Consider the following 19,872-nt stretch of genomic DNA (forward strand, 5'->3'; position numbering starts at 1 on the left):
CGCCTCCACCTCCTCTCTTTACTTTCATTAGCGTCTGCGACCTGTCGCCCAACTCACATGTAATAAACCCCTTACGAAAAATGGCCAAACGAAAGACAGAAAACAGGACCTTTCAAGACAGGTGGGAGGAAAACTCTGACTCCAGAGTTTGATGAACTTCTAAGAAGAGATGCCAAGTATCTGGTTTAGACCCAGGTGCATCAGAGTAAATCACAGTGGAGCAAGCTAAGCTTGGATTAATATTTTCTTGGGTTAACTTTCGACTGTTCATAGTTGAAAGATTGGATTTTCATTGAAGCAAGTTTTTGACTTATTGGCTTGTGAAAAAAAAAACATTTAAAAGGAGCTTAAAGGCTGGAGAGAAATATTATTGATTGAATATTTTATTTCTCATTTGTTAATGCTTCTTCTGGAAAGAGTTTAACCAAAACTATTATTAAACATTTATTTTAAGAAGAAAAAGTTTATCATTACATATGTTGAAAGAAGAGAAAACATGCAGATGTTGTTGAAAATTTTCAATCAATATTTAGTTTGGCCCAGGACTTGGTCGAAGTTTTTAATTCTGGCCCTCGGTGAATTTGAGTTGGACACCCCTACTCGAGAGGATGCTACAAGCCATTGCTCTTCACAAAAGCGGCTCAGGAACAGCCTATTAGGGTTGTTCCTTAAAGAGGTCAATTCAAATTTTTCTATGTTGATGGAGCCAGCCTTGAAGTGGAGGCCCAGCATAAAAACACCTGCAACTGCTAATCTTTTATGCAAGTAAGTGGAGGATCTTAAAGGCAGAGGAAACCTGTTTTGACAAATTGCTAATTTTCACTATAAAAGGGCCTATTGATGAAGCTGCTGCATTAGAAGACCCTAAGTTGTTACCCTGAGGAATTCGGACTGAAATTGTGGAGCTGAGAATGATTGCCTTCAACATTTTTAAAAAATATTTTATTTAAAATATAAGCAACCATGATTACACCAGTAAAACACTAATACAAATATATCCTAACTTTAACATTGTTTATATATGTAAAAACACTTCTAACCCCCCCCCCCCACCTCTACAATAATACATCCCTCTCCTCCTATCTCTACCCCACCTAACCCCTAATAATAAAGAGAAAAAGAAAACAGAAAAAGAAAACACCAAAACAATAAGGAATACATCGTGGAATAAGGAAACCCCACCACATCTCAGATCACAATCTTCAAATTTTCCATTTAAAATAATCCAAATATAGGCTCCATATCTTCTTGAAAATATATTTATCCCTCAAATTATACCTTACCTTCTCCAACAGGACACAAGACCTTAACTCTGAATACCATCTCTGTAAACTAAGTTCTATCTGATCTTTCCACGAAATTGCTATACATTTCCTCGCCTCTGCTAATGCCAGTCTCAAAAAAGCTACAGGTATTTGAAATTTATCCAATTTATATACCAAACAAATTCCACTTATGTCACAAATTTAACATTTTTTTTGAGTCTAAAGAAAATCTTATTTTCAAAATATTCTGTAAACAATCCTTCACCTGAGACCAAAAGGGCTTAACCTTATCACAAGACCATACTGAATGTAAAAACGTACCTTTCTGACCATTACATCAAAAACACAAATCAGAAAAGCTCAAATTATATCTTTTTAAATGCTCTGGAGTTAAATTGATGTATAAAATTATAAGTTACAAGTCCATACCAGACATTTATAATTTTTGTCATACATCTCTATCCAAATCAAATCCCAAAACTTTCTCCCATTTATGTCTTGATTTATGCAAATCAATTTTAGACATTTTCTGTTGCAATAATGTATACATTTCAGAAATAAATCCTTGCTTTCTTCCATCACAAACCAACATTTCAAATTTTGACTTTTTTGGAAGAAACAAATTCTTCCCAAAGAAATCATATATTGATTTAATTTGATAGTAACAAAAAAAAAGTCTGAATTGGTTATTTGATATCTTTCTTTCATTCTTTCAAATGAAAGAAACTGACTAATTCATAGCAATTATTTATCATCTTAATCCCTTTCTGATCTCAAATCTTAAGAAGGTCGTTATTAACCATAAAAGGAAACAGTTTATTTTAATACAAAGGAGTATATCTAGATATTTTACCTTGAGTACAAATTTCTTTATTTATCCCATCCCAAATATCCATCAAATGAGATAAAATTGGCGACTTATAAGAACTTAATAATTTAACATTCCATTTATAAACAAATTGATCTCTTCTATCCTCACTAATACTGTTTAATTCTATATCCACCCGTCAAGGGACTATCAAGATCAAACATTCTATTAATAAATTTTAACTGAGCAGCCTTATAATAATTTTTAAAATTTGGAAGTTGTAATCCTTCTAATTCATATTTCCATGTTAACTTATGAATAGAAACTCTTGCCAATTTACCCTTCCATAACAAAATTCCTAACTACTGTATTTAAATCTTTTAAAAACCTTTTAGGAATATTACAAGGAATAATTTGAAAAAAAATACAGAAGTCTAGGAAATATATTCATTTTTATACAATTCACTCTACCAACTAAAGTTATCGATAATCTTTCCATTTTATTAAATCCTCTTTAATTACAGAAAACAATGGCAAATAATTTAAAGTATATAAATGATCTATATGTCTATCTATTTTAATATCTAAATACTTAATTTGATCAGTCCATTTAAAGCGTATTACTCCTTTTCAAACAGAATAATCAGCTTCAGACAATGCCAGGTCCACTTTTATTCCAATTCAATTTAGAGCCTGATAATTATCCATATTATATTAACTTTTCCTGTAAAACTTGCAATGACTCCTGTGGTTCTGTTAAATAAATCAACACATCATCTGCAAATAAACTAATCTTATATTCATCCAATCCTGTTTTAATACCTTTTGTATCCCTTTCCTGCCTTATTAATTGTGCTAAATATTCAATCACCAATGCAAATAATGCTGGCAACACTGTCTAGTAGAGCTCTCTAAATTAAAAGATTCAGATAAAAGCCTATTTGTCCTAACTCTAGCTTTTGGTTGTTTATATATTGCCTTAATCCAACTTATAAACATTGGTCCAAACTGAAAATTTTCCAATATTTAAAATAAAAAACACCATTCCACCCTATCAAATGTCTTTTCTGCATCCAATGATAAGACCATTGGTAAGTTGGAATTTTCCCGTGAAATATTAAACTAATTAATTTAATTACATTATCAGCAGAATATCTACTCTTAATAAAACCTGCTTGATCAATATGAATCAATTTGGGTAAGTAGTGTGCTAACCTATTAGTCCAAATCTTAGTCAAAAGCTTATAATCAACATTTAATAATGAAATTGGCTTACAAGACCCAGGATTCAAAGGGTCCTTATCTTTTTTTTAAAGAATTACTGTTATAATAGCCTGTGCAAAGGATTCTGGTAAAGATTGTGTATCCCTAGCTTGCTGTAAAACCTCAACAAACAATGGAAGAAATAATTTTTGACATTTCTTATAAAATTCCACAGTAAACCATCCTCTCCTGGAGATTTACCATTTGGCATTGAATTAAGAACTAACATGATCTCCAATTGTTCCTTAATCCAATCATTCAATATAGGTAAATGCAACTTATTTAAAAACCATCTATTTTACTCTGATCTTGGTGCACTTCAGAAGTATATAATTTATTATAAAATTTCTTAAACTGCTCAGTAATATCTTTTGGTTTATAAGAAATTTTCGAATACTTTCTAACTGCCTTTATGTTTCTAGATACTTGCTCAGATTACAATTGCCATGCCAAAATTTTATGTGCCTTTTCCACAAACTCATAATATTTTTGATTACATCTTTGCAATAAATGTTCAACTCTACAAGTTTGTAATGTATTATTTCAGTTTCTTAGAATCTATTTGTACTTTTTTATCTTTATCAAATGGATTCCTCTGTAACCCTTTTTCCAAAATATTTATATCTTTCTCTATCAAACTCAACTAAATATTGCTTTTTAAGTTTAACTGTAAAATTAATAACATGACCTCTTAAATATGCTTTTAAAGCATCCCATACAACAAACTTACTATTCAAAGAATTTCTATTTATATCTAAAAACTGTTGTATTTGTTCATTAATATATTTACAAAATTCTTCATTTTTTTAGTAATAAAGAATTCAACCTCCAATAATATGTAGAAACCATTTTTTTCAGTTACTGCATAAGACCAGTGAAGGATTTGACAAAATTCTAGGCTTGTATTCGGTCAATATTACATTATCCAATAACTGAGCCAACAATAAAAAAAATCAATAATCAATTCTAGAATACTGAGCTGAATAAAAAGAATAATCCCTCTCTTTCAGGTTTAGTTTCCTTCATATATCAATCAAATTTAATTTTCTCATCAAAAAAAATAATTTTTTAACCATCTTAGTTCTGGGCATCACTTTACCAGATTTATCAACTAAAGGACTCAAACAATAATTAAAATCACCCCTATCATAATTTGATCATGAGAATATGATAAATTAAATAAAACATCCTGAAAAAACATCTCATCATCCACATTTGGTGCATAGATATTCGCCAAAGTCCAAGATTCAGAATAAATTTTACAATTAACTAACAAAACTCTCCCTATTGACTCATATAGTGATTCCAAAATAAATGGCAAATTTTTAGGAACTAGCTTTAGAATTAAAATAGAAAACTTGACCCACAAAGTCTCTTTTTTAAGAAGGTCATGTGGTTTTGCAAGCAGAGAGAGAAAAACAGTCTTCCTCTCCAAGAGAGAGAGAGGGGAATTCAGTTCTGCAGTTTTACAGTCAGCAGCAGCAGCTGGGACTGGAACAGGACAAGCTGGAAAGCTTGTGGAAAAACCCCATTTGGAAGACGGGTTGTGAGTGCTTAGTTCAGGCTGGTCAAAGCCCTTGTGGTTCATACACGAGGAGAGGAGTGGCTGTCTAATATTTCACTTCAAATAAGAACTCTGTGGTGACCTGAAAGAAAGAGGTTATCATCTGGAAAACTCTGATGAGGCACGTTTATTCAGCAAGTCACTGACGTGGTTGATTAGAAGGGATCAGTTTGTGTCCAGGAACAACAAATCTCTCTCTGAAACCTGACAAGAACCTTCCTGAGCGGTAACCATTTACCTTTCAAACACCAAAGCCTGGTGAACTTCATAAATGTTAAATTCTGTGCACAGTATAAGAATTGCCTGCAACCAATAAAATTGGAGGATTGAGAAATGAAATTGGACTGTGAATCAAAGAACTTTCCTGAGCTTACATACACATTACATACACGTGCGCTTAGAATTAGAAGGGGGTTAAATTAGGTTAGTTGAGTTAATAGTGATGTTTTCATGTTTAAAGATAATTAAAAGCAACTTTGAAGTAACCATTTGTCTTGATGAATATCTATTGCTGCTGGGTTTTGGGGTCCTCTGGGCTTGTAACACTTAATATAAGTTAACACTCTCTTACGTTTAATTGGATTATTGAGCCCATTCACATTAGCCATCTAGTTCAATAAAGATCTCAGTCTGTGCAGCAGGGTCTCCATCCACATAAAAATTATTAATCCAAATCTCCTCAAAAGAATAAAAGAGAAAATCCCATAAACATACTTAAAACAATATATAGAAAAAAAACCCCTCCCCCCTTTAAATACTGAAAGTACTTCTCCCCTTACAACATGGTTAGCGGCCTAAGCCACTAAGTGAGCCACGGTATCGGTTGAGCTACAATGAGATTCTACATCTCTCCTGAACAGAAATAACAAAATTATATAAACAATAAATTCAGTTATGATCAGCTTCTTCAAAGTCTCTATTCACTTGTTCATCATCAATCAAGATCTCTTCATAATCACTTGATTCCTTTTTTTGCATCTCCTCCAGTCGATCTTTCTGTATTTTCTTGTTTTTCTCCTTCTGAACACCATTACCATTCTTCTTAGCAACGCCATTCGATTTTTGCACTTGAGAAGACGAAGACTGACCTTTTTTAAGATCGGGCAAAGAATTAGCAAAAATCAAAGCATCACCATCATCTTCAAAAAACTGAGATTCATATTCCCCATAAAAAAACTTTTAAAACAGCAGGGAATCTAAAAGCAAATTTGTAACCCTTCTGCCAGTGGACTGTTCTTACCTAATTAAATTATTTGCGTCTTTTAATATTATTTTAGCTAAGAACCGCATTAAAAAATTCTTCTGTTCTGAACCATCAAAAGACCTCCATGTTGCCGTGCATTTTGAACTGCCAATCTTAAAATTAATTCTCTATCCTGATACCGTAACCACCTGACCAAAACAGATCGAGTTGGTTGACCAGGCAGAGGTTTCCTTCTAAGTGCTCTCTGGGCTCTATCCAGTTCCAATCCATTTGGAAAAAATCTGGTTCAGGCCTTTGAAATCTTCTGGCAAACCCACTATCTTGACTTGAGAAATTTCAATTGGCATTTATTCGCTTAGCATTGGCAGTAGCCCGGAAATGTATTGCAGTTATTTGGAAGAATCATGTGGAATTGAATATACAAAGATGGCATTCTGAATTAAGATCTTGTATTCATTTAGAAAAAATAACATATAATTTACATAATAATTATGCCTTTTTAAATAACGTGTGGACCCCTTATTTGAAATGTATGGGGTTAGATATAACTTAATAATAGTTTGTTTCTGATTTTTTTAATGACTATTAAGATACGATACTCACTACAGCAGTATTTATAGTTTTTTTTTAACTCCTTACATATATAAAGGTCTGTGTATGAGGACTGGGAGGGTATCGGGGAGGAGTGGGAGGGGGAGAGGGTTAAAATGTAGCAGTTGTATTTCAATGAATTTCTTGTAAAAATTTTTAGTGTATTAAAAAATAAAGATTTATAAAAAAAGTCTTTACATTTAGGTGAATGTCTACCCTGAACTGCAACAGGTTTTTCTTGCATTTCTTCTTGTTCACTAAATTGCCGTTCTTCTTCTGAACTTGATTCTTGAAATTTTTCCATTGCTCCTGCTTCCAGTTCTTCTGCTTCCACCACTGTTACTTTTTAACTCTCTCACCCACCCCTCCCCCCCCCGGGTCTTAGACCGATTCTCCACTGATCCAGACTCGCTGGACCGGTGAGCACCAGACCTCCTCCAGGGAGAAAAATACTAGTGCGTTTGCGCGTAGACTCTTCAGCTTCTGCAGAAGAATGATGCTTCGCATCAGGACTCCACTGCACAGTCTCCAGCATTATCCTTGGAGTAGCCAGCTGTCGTTGCTGGGAGATAGGAGGAACATTACTTGAGTCACCTGGATCCAGCTCCAAGGTAGGGCACACCTCTTCCAAGCTCACCAATTGCTTTAGAATAATTTTTTAATAGATATTTCCAGCTGTTCCAATAATATACTAAGAAGGGCATTTCAAAATGGGTATTTCACAAATCCGTCAGGAGAGATGACGACCCATATCTCTCTCCTATGCCATCACGCCACCCCCCCCCCCCCCCCCAAACACTCTCATGTATTTTTCTTTGCACTAAATATAACTGCTTTCACATTCATGTTATGGAGCCAAATTTGGTTGACACTTATCTTTGTGCAAATGACACTCTCACTTCATCTCTCAAATTTTACACTTTTGTTGAGATATTTAAATTAAAGTGTAATGATGTGTGGAGATTCCTGAATAATCAATGAACCAAAGACACTAGGCCAGTGGTTCTCAACCTTTTTTCTCCTAGGTCCCACTTTAATCTTTCAAAAAACATATGCCTCACCATGAGTGGAAAAAAGTTATATATTTGAAAGAAGTTTTAATTAAGTCATTTACTACATGTGTATTTCAATGCAATTGAGGTTGGGAATACACTGGAACACATATTTCATATTCAACTACTATTTCAATATTTCATCTCAACACACACATCCAACAATTGTTGTCACTTCAGTGCAAACCTTGCCCCTGACGCTGGCTGCACAGTTTTTTGATTTGAGGAATTAATTTTGTTAGTTTCAACTTAAATCTTCACGTTTTGTCATTTCCAGTCGGTTTCTCTTAGCTTGTCTTCTTCTTTCTTTGGCTTGGCTTCGCGAACGAAGATTTCTGAAGGGGTACGTCCACGTCTGCTGCAGGCTCGTGGGTGACTGACAAGTCCGATGCGGGACAGGCAGGCACGGTTGCAGCAGTTGCAAGGGAAAATTGGTGGGTTGGGGTTAAGTGTTGGGTTTTTCCTCCTTTGTCTTTTGTCAGTGAGGTGGGCTCTGCGGACTTCTTCAAAGGAGGATGCTGCCCGCCGAACTGTGAGGCGCCAAGATGCACGGTTGGAGGCGAGATCAGCCCACTGGCGGTGGTCAATGTGGGAGGAACCAAGAGATTTTTTTAAGCTTGTAGCAAATCACTAACAGCCCTGAAGTCACATTCTAATGAATAAGACAATGGAAAATGTGTCAATAGTTCCCTTGCTAAAGTAGTTGAGTTTGCGTATTTCTTTTTGATCTTGTTAGACGGCCACATCATGGTCCCTTTCACTTTGTAAGGAGTTTTCACAGATTCATCATGTTGCAACTCAGGTAACTCCTCTTGGTATTGCACTGGAACCAGATAAGTCCACCAGCAATAGCTGAGTTAACCAAGAGGGAAAATACATTGCCTTTAAATCACGAAATCTATCATTGAAGTCGGTAACCAACATTTTCAAATGGTCAACAATGACGTTTGTAGCATATTAATTACCCCACACTTATTCAAACAATAGGATTGACTGAAATTTCTTGTTGAGATCATTTGGAATGGTCGTCATCAATGAGATAATTTGGAATGGATGATAATAAGACCAGTCAGGAAAAATATAATTATAATATTAACCAAAGATAACAACAGTTAAAATAAGAGAAACAATGGAGAAACATCGGAAGAGCAAAAATGTGTTATAAAAATAAAAAGAACAAAGTGATTTGGTTTGGAAGTTACCAGAATTGTGATGTACTGACAGTGTGGCCAATTCACATCTTTCACACGGACATAATGATTTTATTTTTTTGAATCAACTTTTTAATTATTTCCACTAAAATATTCTCAAGGCCCACGTCTCACTAAAATATTCCCACGACCCACTGGTGGGGCTTAAGCCCCACCTTGAGTAACTAGGCCCTTTTATAATGAAAAAAAAAGCGAATGCACAGAGATTCTCCGTCTTTACATTGCTGTATTTACCTCTATAAATGGTCTGAAGGCGGATTGACAGCTTGAATTCATTCCAACTTATATCACCTGGGGATACACTTAGAGGTGGAGTGAATTCGCTCCACTTCCTGCATAAAAGGATTACTGATGAAAGTGGCTCCAAACAGGAGGTAAGATGATTGATATTGCACTGAGAGCCCCATTGCCCCACTGCACTGTCACAGAGTTGGTGGAGCTGCAGGCTGCACTCTCACACTCCACTCCGCTCCCTCACGCCGCTTCCCCCATCCTGCTCCTTCATGTCGCCCGTTCCCTCTCACCACCTGCTCCCTCAAGCTACTCCCCCACACTCTCTCTCTCTCTCTCACATCGCCGGCACCTGACGGGGCTGTCAGGCAGTGGGGCGGGGAGGCTGTCAAGCAGCGGGGCAGGTGGGGGCTGTCAGGCTGTGGTGTGGTGGGGCTGTCGCCAAGTGGCCGCTGTTGCGCTACACATCCCCCTCCCTTTTGCCCTGAGAAGCTGATGCGCTGCTCTGGGCTACAATAAAAAGACTGCTTTGTCCATCCTCTGCATCAAAGGTAAATTTGCCTTTATAAAAAAACGAGCAAACAATAATGCGGCTTTTATGCATAAAAACCCCTGCTGCTTTACTTTTGGTGCACTTTTTAAAAAATTTATTGTTGTAAGGTGGTTTACATGAATGTTTACACTGTGATGTTGCTGCAAAACACCAAATTTCATGACTTGTTTGTGACAAAAAATTCTGATTCTGAGTACTGTAGTCAAACTGCAACTCAGAATGAACATTGGTGAATAACTTGTTAGCATCCGTGACATTCTCCCATTTCTCAGGTCATTTTATTTGGGAACAACCTGCCTGCAGGATTTGAAGTGACTGAAACTAGCAGCAAGCCTTGAACATCATGTTCCTCATTGACCTCCTTTGTGGGGATGAGAAACCCACTTGGCCTCATTGTGTAGTTCCAGACAGAATGTCAGATTTCCTCCTTTTGCTTATAGAGGGATGAGAGACCACTCTATTCGACTGACCCACGAAAAGGGTTTTAAAGTTGCAGAAGAAATACTGCACTCCACCACGACTGACCCACAAGAAGGCATTAGTCTAAAAAGGATATTTCTCTGAAGCACCTCAATAAGGGTTTCCTGGGTAATCAACATTCTATCACCTCCAGTCATTTTCACTCACTTCAGGAACTGCTAACTTTACCTTAAAGCCTGCGTGTCTCATGTGTCATCACCGAATTCCTGAACTTTGAACCTGGAGCTTCCTTCCCAGAATGGAGCCTTGAGCTGCAGTGGCTTGGGGTATTCCCCACACACACACACACACACACACACACACACATTCACGCACAGTTAAAGTTTCAGTGACATAGGTGTTTTTAATCGAGATAGTGTTATTTAATTATATTAATAATTAAAAATATTATTTTAAATATAGCACTGTCTGGGCAAATTTATATTACTGCTGTCGCGGATGTAACAGCATCAATAACACCGATGTCAGTACCATCCCTTACTTCATTGAGATATTTGAAACTGCAAATAATAGTGTCAATTGGGCTTGGTTGGATTTACACTTTTTTTTGGAGACTGTGTCTATTTTGTCAAAGGTCACAAATTGTTCATTAGGTGTTTACATTATGTGTTTTCAACGACATTTGGCACCATGGAGTTCAAGTAACACAAAAGACATTATGGATGTGGAAACACATTATAGTGGCAGCAATTATGCAGAGTACAAAGAAAATCTGTACTGGAACAGCTAAAGGACAACTCAGGAGGGGAAGGGGAGATTGGGGATAAATAAGATAGAAATAGGAGAATAAGGAAAATGTTGGATGTTGTAGGAATGTTGTCTTATAAAGAGTTGAAAATAAGAAAACAGAAATGGAAAAGGAGGAAAGGTAATGATGGAAAAACGGAAAGAGAAGATAAACAAAATATAGAAGGGCTACGCTGAACTATATGACTTTAAATATTAATGGAATACATAACCAAATTAAAAGGAAGAAACTACTAAATTTAAATGAATAAATGTATTCCATTAGAAAAAATAACATATAGGTTAAGAAATAATATTGAAATATTCGAACAAGTATGGGAGCCTTACATTAAATACAATAGTGAAAACCTACCGGGGACAAACATTACCTAAGTTGATGGAAGGAGAAGGAAAGAAAAGAATGGACTCAGTAGAATTTCTGGTGTAATTTTGTTGAATGACAACATTGTCTGACTGGCTTAATGCAACCTAGATTGTATACCTAAAATGGATGAGAGGTGGGGGGGGTGGGGGGGTGGTTTGGGAGGAAAGGGGGGGGGGGAGAAAAAGTCACTGTATATGTGTGAAAAAGAAACAGTGTATATCATGGCTAATGTGATTTATGGTGTGAAAAATAAAAAGTTTTAAAAAAAAACAGCTAAAGGCACAGCCAATGTTGGAGAACATATCATTAAAACTGGGAAATCGCTGAATTACAACCATACCCGACGAAAGGCCCAGGCCTGAAAGGTTACCCTCGACCTCCCATGGATGCTTCATGATACGCTGAGTTTCATTTGTGTACAAGTCGTCCTTGACTTCCAACCTACGTGAGTTACATCCTCCTGCACACACAACCATAGTTTGTTTTAAACCTTTATTTAAACTACTGTACAAGTTCATATTTTGTATCTAGTGGTCCCCATTCCTGCCCGAAGTCACCGTTCCCCCCGGCAGCCCAAGGTCTCCGTTCATCCTAGTAAATTTTCTCAATTTTATTGATATCTTTCCTGTAGTTCGGTGACCAGAACTGCACACAGTACTCCAAATTTGGCCTCATCATTGTCGTAAACAACTTTACCATAACATTCCAACTCCTGTACTCAATACTTTGATTGAGGAAGCCCAATATATGCCAAAAGCTCTCTTTACAACCCTATCCACTTCTGATGCCACCTTCCGGAAATTATTTATCTGTATTCCCAGATCCCTCTGTTCTACCACACTCCTCAGTGCCCTGTCAGTTACCTTGTATGTCCTACATTGGTTTGTCCTTCCAAATAGAATGCCTCACACTTGTCTGCATTAAATTCCATCTTCCATTTTTCAGCCCATATTTCCAGCTGGTCTGCAAGCTTTGAAAATCTTCTTCGCTGTCCATAACACCTCCAATCTTAGTGTTGTCTGCAAATTTGCTGATCCAATTGACCATATCATCATCCAGACCATTGATATAGATGACAAACAATAATAGTCCTGGCACTGATCCCTGAGGCCCACCACTACTCACAGGCCTCCAGTCTGAGAAGTGATCATCACTACCCTCTCTGGCTTCTCCCTCATAGCCAATGTCAAATCCAGTTTACTATCTCACCATGGGCCCAAAATGTTCCCAACACATACTCTGTCACCTGTCCTAACTGGTTCATAAAAGAAAGTTCAATATTTCACTCTATGTAGTTTGTACCTCTACATTTGATTTAGAAAAATTTCCTGAACACATCTGATGATCTCTAAGCCATCCCGCACTTTTACAGTTTGGTAGTCCCAGGCAATATGTAGAAAGTTAAAATCTCAGACTGTCACAAGTTTATGTTTTCTGTAGCTATCTGCTATCATTCCACTGATTTGCTCCTCCAATTTGCACTGACTATTTGGCGATGTATATCATACAACTCATTAGTGTGGCCATACCTTTCCCGTTCCTCGGCTCCATCCACATAGCCTCAGTCGACAAACCCTCTGGTCTACCCTGTCTGTGCACGAGTTGTGATATTTTCCCTGAGGAGCAATGACACTTTCCCCATCTTTCCTATTTCCCAATTTCAATATATGTTATCTAAGAAATGTAAGCTTCGATATTCCGAATTACAAATTTATCACTCCAATGAACCAAACTTCGTAATTGCGGCTTTATGTAGGTAGCCTTTAATTAGTTGATATAAATGTATAATATTTGCATAACTTAGCATCAAGGTTTTCATAACAATGAATTAACAAACCATTCGATTATATTTAAAGACATAACGATAGAAGAAATGATTAAAACGAATAAGATGATATGGCGACGTGATAAGATGAATTCAAAGTATTTTGAAGTCTGAATGCAAGCTCCTCGATCGCCAACATGACATAGTAACTATGGTAACTACATACAACAATCTATCCTAGAGGGATAGCCATAAAATTAACAACAATCAAAAACACAAAGCCACGCCTCCCCCTTTCATCACTCCTGCTTCATCACATTGGAACTCTGGAACAATGAGTTGCCAGTCCTGCCCCTCCTGCAACCAAGTTTAAAAAATAGCTACAATGTCACAATTCACAGGCTTCAATACTCATGCATTGAAATAGATGGCACCTGAGGACATTTCCACCACATACAAGCCTTTAATTTCTGACTTTACATGCAGTCTTTATGTCATCTTGATCCTTCTCCACTCTGCAATCTGCTCTGGCAGTCTGATTCCCATCTCCTGCAAATCTAGATTAAATTCCCCCAGAGTAGCACTGTCAAGTCAAGTTTATTGTCACCCGATTGCACAAGTACAACCGGATGAAACAACATTCGCTGGTCATCGGTGGAAAGCATGCAGACATAACACACATACAGATAAACAATACCTCTGCAGGACAAGTATTGACATGTACAAATAAATAAATATTGTATCATGAATATGACAGTCTCGGGTGGTTAGTGTGAGTAGTTCCTTTGGTTGTTCCGCATTCTCACCACTCAGCCTGATCCTCCTGGATCTCTTCCCTGTCAGGAGCTGCTGTAAGTTGCTGTGTGCACACCCTCTTCAGACAACAATCCTGGTAGATCACGTAGATCGTAGATTGGGGGGCTGGGAGGGAGGAGGATGAGGGAGATTCCAGTGATCCACTCTGCCACTCATATAGTCCTGTGGATTCACTTCTGATCCATTTCTCTGCAGCAACCGTACCCCACTGTGATGCAGCTGGCCAAGATGCTCTTGATAGATAGATTGATAGACCTCCTGTAGAAGGTTGCCCACCAGTCTTCTCAGGAGGTGTTGTTGCTGTTGTGCCTTCCTAACAAGTGGAAACTTGGTGCTCTCCACTCTCTCACTCCAGAGTTGTTGATGAGTCGTGGAGGATGGCCGTTCCTGGTCCTCCCATTGGCAAATCTTCCCGTCAGGATATTAGACCCCCTCCAGTTCAGATGCAAACAGCTTTATCGGAACAGGTCCCACCTTATTTGGAAGAGAGTCCAATGATCCAGAAACCTGAAACTCTCCCTCCTCCATCATCTTTTTAGCCACGTGTAAGCTGCATTATCTTCCTATTTCTAACCTCACTAGCACATGGCACGGGTACCAATTCTGAGATCCCAACCTTGGAGGTCCTGTCCTTTAACTTAGTGCCTAATTCCCTGAACTTTCTTTGCAGAACCTCCTCACCCTTCTTACCCACGTTATTGGTCCAACATGGACAACATATCTGGCTGTTCACCCTCCCTCCTAAGAAAGCCGTAAACTCGATCTGAGATGCATATTTTCGACCCTGTCACCAGGGAGGCAACATACCATCCGGGATTCTCAATCTCTTCCACAGAACCTCTTATCTGTTCTCTTAACTACGGAATCCTCTATCACTATAGGTCACCTCTTCTCCTCCTCCTTTCTCTTCTTTCCCTTCTTGTACCAGACTCCGTGCCAGAAACCTGACCACTGTGGCTTGACCTTTGTAGGTCCCCCCATAACAGTAAACAAAATGGTATACTTGTTATTGAAGGAAACTGTCTGTTCCCTTTCCCTCTCCGAACCGTCACCCTGCTATCCTCCTCTTGCCTCCTAGATGTAACAGTGTCCCTGTAACTCCTGTCTGTCACCCCTCACCCTCCCGAAAGATCCGAAGTTCATTCAACTCCAGCTCCAATAACCCAACTAGGTCTGTAAGGAGCTGCAGCTGGATGCACCTCTCACAAATGACGTATTCAGGGATACTGTTGGCTTCCCTGACTATCCACATTATACAAGAGGAACACATCCCTGCTCTGGCTGCCATATCTACTATATACAAAACAGAAAATAAAGTGAGAAAAACCTATTCTTATGTTGCCTCAACTCCTGCACTTTCTCCTCAGCCTCTGCTCACTGAAACCTCGTGAACCAAAGCCTCAAAATTCCACTCCTACACCGAGCCATTCGCACACTTGCAGCTCTGCTCTGTCCCTGCTTTCCTTTTCTTGACCTGCTCCTGTGTAGCTTTCTACTCTTTGATTGGTCTGCTGCTAATGTGCCAAGACCCGCAGAACTCTCGTTTTAAACACTTCTCCCTGACCTAGGGTAGGTTTCTCACACTGCGACATGAATTGTCTGCTGCTAATGCGCTGAGACCTGTGAAATACACCTTTTAAATACTTCTCCCCGACCTGGGTGTAGCTTTCTCGTTCTGCGACTTGATTGGTTTACTGCTAATGCTCTGAAACCCACAAAACACTCCATCTTCCAAACACTTCTCCCCGACCTGGGTGTAACTTTCTCGATCTGTGAATTCATTGGTCCACTGCTAATTAATGTCAAATTTAATGCTAATCTATTCTTCTTAGGGTTAGGATTAATGTTAAATTGGACAGTTTCTTCAGTGTAGCCATAGAATTTGGTCTTCACAAGGATAAATTGATAATCGTGCGACCCATTGCTGTCAAATAGAGGTCAGAGTTAAGAGTTCAGATTTATTGACATCATTTGCGACTCTGAGATTCTTTAACCTGCAGGCCATGTAGAATATCTACTTAACGGTCGTGCAAAGACTATACTCAAGAAAAGATACAAGTTTATAAGATCTAGGAATGGAATTTGTGAATAAAAGTCCGTCCACATCCTCCACATCACCCGCTCCTCTCAGTTAACAGTTAGAAAATAGATAGAAAATAATAGCAAATGTATGGATTTAGGTATTTTTCTTTCTTTCTTTCCTTTCCTGGGGGGGAGGGGGGGGGTAGGAGGGAAGGGGTTGAGGGAGAAAATAGATAAAAAATTTTGTTTCATTTTGCATTCTTGTTACAAGATATTATCTTTATTGCGTCAATGTTTGTATTAATGCAAATGATAAATAAGATATTTAAACAAAGAAAGACATGTAAACAAACTGACTGTGCCATAAGAAAATAAATATTCAATAATAAATAATATGCAAAGTAAGAGCCCTTAAATGAGTCTCTGATTGAGTTTGTTAGTAGAGGGGTAGCAACAGTTTCTGAACCTGGTGGTACGAGTATTGTGGCATCTGATGGCAGCAGTGAGAAAAGAGCATGTCCTAGGCGGTATGGATCCTTGATGATTGCTGCTGCTCTCTGACAGCAGTGTTCTATGTAGATTTTCTTGTGGTGTGGAGAGATTTGTCTGTGATATACTGGGCTGTAACTACTACCTATTGCAGGGCTTTCTGCTCAGAGGTACTGATGCCCTCATACCAGGCAGTGATGCAGCTGGTCAGCACATTTTCCATTTCATGCTTGTAGAAGTTTGCCAAGGTTTTTGATGTCATACCAAACCTCTGCAAACTCCTGAGGAAGTAGAAGTGATGACGTACTTTCTTCATGATGTCATTTGTGTCCAGGAAAGGTCCTCCGAGTAGTGATTCCCAGGAATTTAAATTTGCTCACCCTCTCCACTTCTGATTCCTCAATGATCACTGGATCGTACACCTCTGGTTTTCTCTTCCTAAAGACCACAATCAACTCCTTGGTTTTGGTGACACTGCATGTGAGGTTGTTGTTAGTACTCCATTCAGCCAAGTTTTCAATCTCTATCAATCTGTATGGTGACTCATCACCCCTTTTTATGCAACCCACTACTGTGGTATCGTCAACAAATTTGTAGATGTCGTTATTGTCTTACCAAGCCACACGGTCATAGGTGTAAAGCAAATAGAGCAGTGGGCTAGGAATGCAGCCCTGTGGTTCTCTGGTACCAATGGAGATTGTGGAGGAGATTTCCTCAGTGATTGTGGACTGGAGGTGAGGAAATCCAGGATCCAATTACATAGTGGTGTATTGTGGCCTAGGTCTTAAGAGTTTGCTCATCAGTTTTGAGGGGTTGATAGTGTTGCATGCTGAACTGTAATCATTAAAGAGCATCCTGATGCATGCGTTTTGCTGTCCAGGTGTTCCAGGGCTTATGTAGAGCCAGTGAGATGTCATCTGCTGCAGACCTATTGCTGTGGTATGCAAATTGGAACAGATCCCTGTTGTCACTCAGTCAGGAGCTGATGTGCTTCAACACCAGCCTTCAAAACACTTTACCACTGTGAACGTGAGTGCCACTGGCTGGAAGTTATTTAGGCAGGTTACCCCACTCTTCTTGGATACAGGTATGCTTGAGGCCTGTTTGATACCAGTAGGTATCATGCCCTTTTGAGGTGAGATGTCGAAGATATCTGAGAATACATTGGCAAGTTGGCCAGCACCTGTTTTCAGTATTTAGCCAGTTACTCAGACTGGACCAGATGCTTTCTTTGGATTCACTCTCCTGAAGGCCTGCTGGCACGGCATTCATGGATATCGACAGTAGGGGAACACGAGGGTGTTCTTTCTTGTTCTGGTGGTCAAATCGGGTGTAGAAGGCATTGAATTCATCTGAGAGTGTAGCCTTGCTGTCTCTTACTGCACCAGATTTGGTTTTGTAGCAGGTTATGTAATTTAGGCCCTGCTACAGCTATCAGGTATCCTTCATTGTTTCAATTTTCATCTGGAATCTCAACTGCCTGGGAGATGGCTTTTTCTACCTGCTCCTTGTGTAGTGTTCTGAATCTTTGGACTTAAATGCCTGCAATCCGGCTCTCAGCAGGTTCCAGATTTCATTCTGGTTGGGGAAACCCCTGAATGATCTGGTGGGGACATACTTGTCCACAGATATTTTGATAAAGTCTGTAAATTCTTGATCACCACCCAATCCAAAGACACAAAGCAGCCCTGCAACCGTTCTTCTGCTTCCCGCAACCATCTTTTAGCTGTTCTGATCTCTGGAGCCTCTCTTTTTTGCCTCTGTCCATATGAAGGCAGAGGAGCACATAAAGGCAGTCTCAGGAAAGAATGGTAGATCTTTCTTTTCTTGGTGCAGCAGTGATCAGGTGCATTGGGACCTTTGGTACAGCAGGTTATATGTTGATGGGAATTGGGCAGGGTGTTTTTTTTGAGACAGACCTTGCTAAAGTCACCAACTATGATTTGTAGTGCATCGGGATGGGCTGTCTCTTGTTTACTGACCACAAATAGAGATGAATCTGTTGCAACTGGTAGATTGTATTCAGGTTTGAGGCCAAGAAGATTTTTGCTTGTTGGTATTTTCATTACATGTCACGAACTCAGTCTGTCTGTGATAGACACCTGAAACATTTACTGAAGTGCATTTTTGATGATACTTTCTTTGTATTTGCTATTTGTACTTCCTCCACTTCGCATTCAATGTCAGCTGAGTGAGGGCAGTAGGTGATAATTAGCAATACATTTCCTTGCCACATTGCCAGGAATTCTCAAAATAAATTTTAAGATGTTCTATGCTCATTTCTACTATGCACCCACCTCTGCTCTGTCCTTTGACCAGACCTTGCCCAGGGATTGTGAAAGAGAACACAGAAAACCTGTTTCTCGGGTTTGATTCCATAAGATTAAGTTACAATGATGTGTAAATACTTTGGGAGAGAGCTATACAACCCTTGTCACAAGTTCATATATGCCAACACAAAGCTCTTCATAGGGTATGACTTTGACGTATCCCCAATGATTATGCTTCATTATAATCAAATTGTTAGACCAAGCCTTTTCTTAACAAACTATACTGCCGTTTGATACATTGGAATGATGTCCTTTGAGCTAACTTTGATGAAGCCAGACTTGAACAATGGTTTGTTTGCTTCTCTAAAGGATGTTTGTGAACTAATTGGATTTGTACTTCATGGTCATTTCTAATAACATCTTTTGTAATTTTAATTTAAACAAAAAGTTATTGGAGAGCTTAAACTCACAGGATTTTACTGTAGTTTGCTGAGTCACTGGGCCAACAACTAGACTTGAGTATTTGAAAGGCCAAAACAAAAGCTCTGTGACCCCATTAAATCACTCTTGCTCAAAGCGATATCAAAATGAAGTAGAAAATAAGAAAATGACAATAATCTACTCATCTTCACTGAGAAACTACTTAATACCATTATTTGATTATTTTTTTAAGAAAAAAACGTTACCGTACAAGAGAATCCATAATGCTTTAAAATACATCAAAATGTAACATATTTTCTTGTTGATACAGATCGGAAAGCATTCTTTAGATTCAGACCCTAGAGAAAACCCACCCGTACGGATAGAGGGAGAACGTACAGACTCCTTGCGGCGCCAGTTTTGCTGGTGCTGTAATTTACTTCAGTTGATTGCAATCATAGCCCCTTTTCCACTGGAATCCCAGTTAATTGGCTGTACAGTGTCCTGGGATAGGAGACCCTTTGTGCCATTTCTACTGGGCCACCCTTAACTGGGACACAACTCATCCCCAGAGATCGGAATGTTCTACTTTAAACTGGAAATGGGTGACTTTCTGCTGTCTCTTTTCCACTGGTTTTATCAGCTGACGCTGGGGATATGAATAGTGGTCGAGGTGGTCAATCCCCGGGAGTGACACCGACATGCTGACAGTTTTCTTTTTCCATTGGTCCCGGTCCCAGGTACAGTAATTCCTGGG

The 19,872-nt window shown here is 38.7% G+C and overlaps 1 protein-coding gene across 11 annotated transcripts in view; it reads right to left on the reverse strand.

Moving 5' to 3' along the window:
* Positions 1-19,872, reverse strand: part of atf2 (activating transcription factor 2) — a 147,650-nt gene that overhangs the window by 7,910 nt on the left and 119,868 nt on the right. For 7 of the 11 annotated variants that reach the window (XM_069935781.1, XM_069935782.1, XM_069935790.1 and 4 more), the window contains one exon: positions 11,674-11,793. The exons of 2 other annotated variants lie outside the window; for them this stretch is intronic. In XM_069935781.1, coding sequence (XP_069791882.1) covers positions 11,674-11,793 — 120 coding nt within the window. Of the gene's footprint in view, positions 1-925; positions 5,989-11,673; positions 11,794-19,872 lie in introns of those variants that run through there. 2 more of the 11 variants (XM_069935783.1, XM_069935787.1) reach the window with 2 other exon arrangements.

Source organism: Narcine bancroftii, chromosome 4, assembly GCF_036971445.1.
Source record: "Narcine bancroftii isolate sNarBan1 chromosome 4, sNarBan1.hap1, whole genome shotgun sequence".
Taxonomy (NCBI): Eukaryota; Metazoa; Chordata; class Chondrichthyes; order Torpediniformes; family Narcinidae; genus Narcine; species Narcine bancroftii.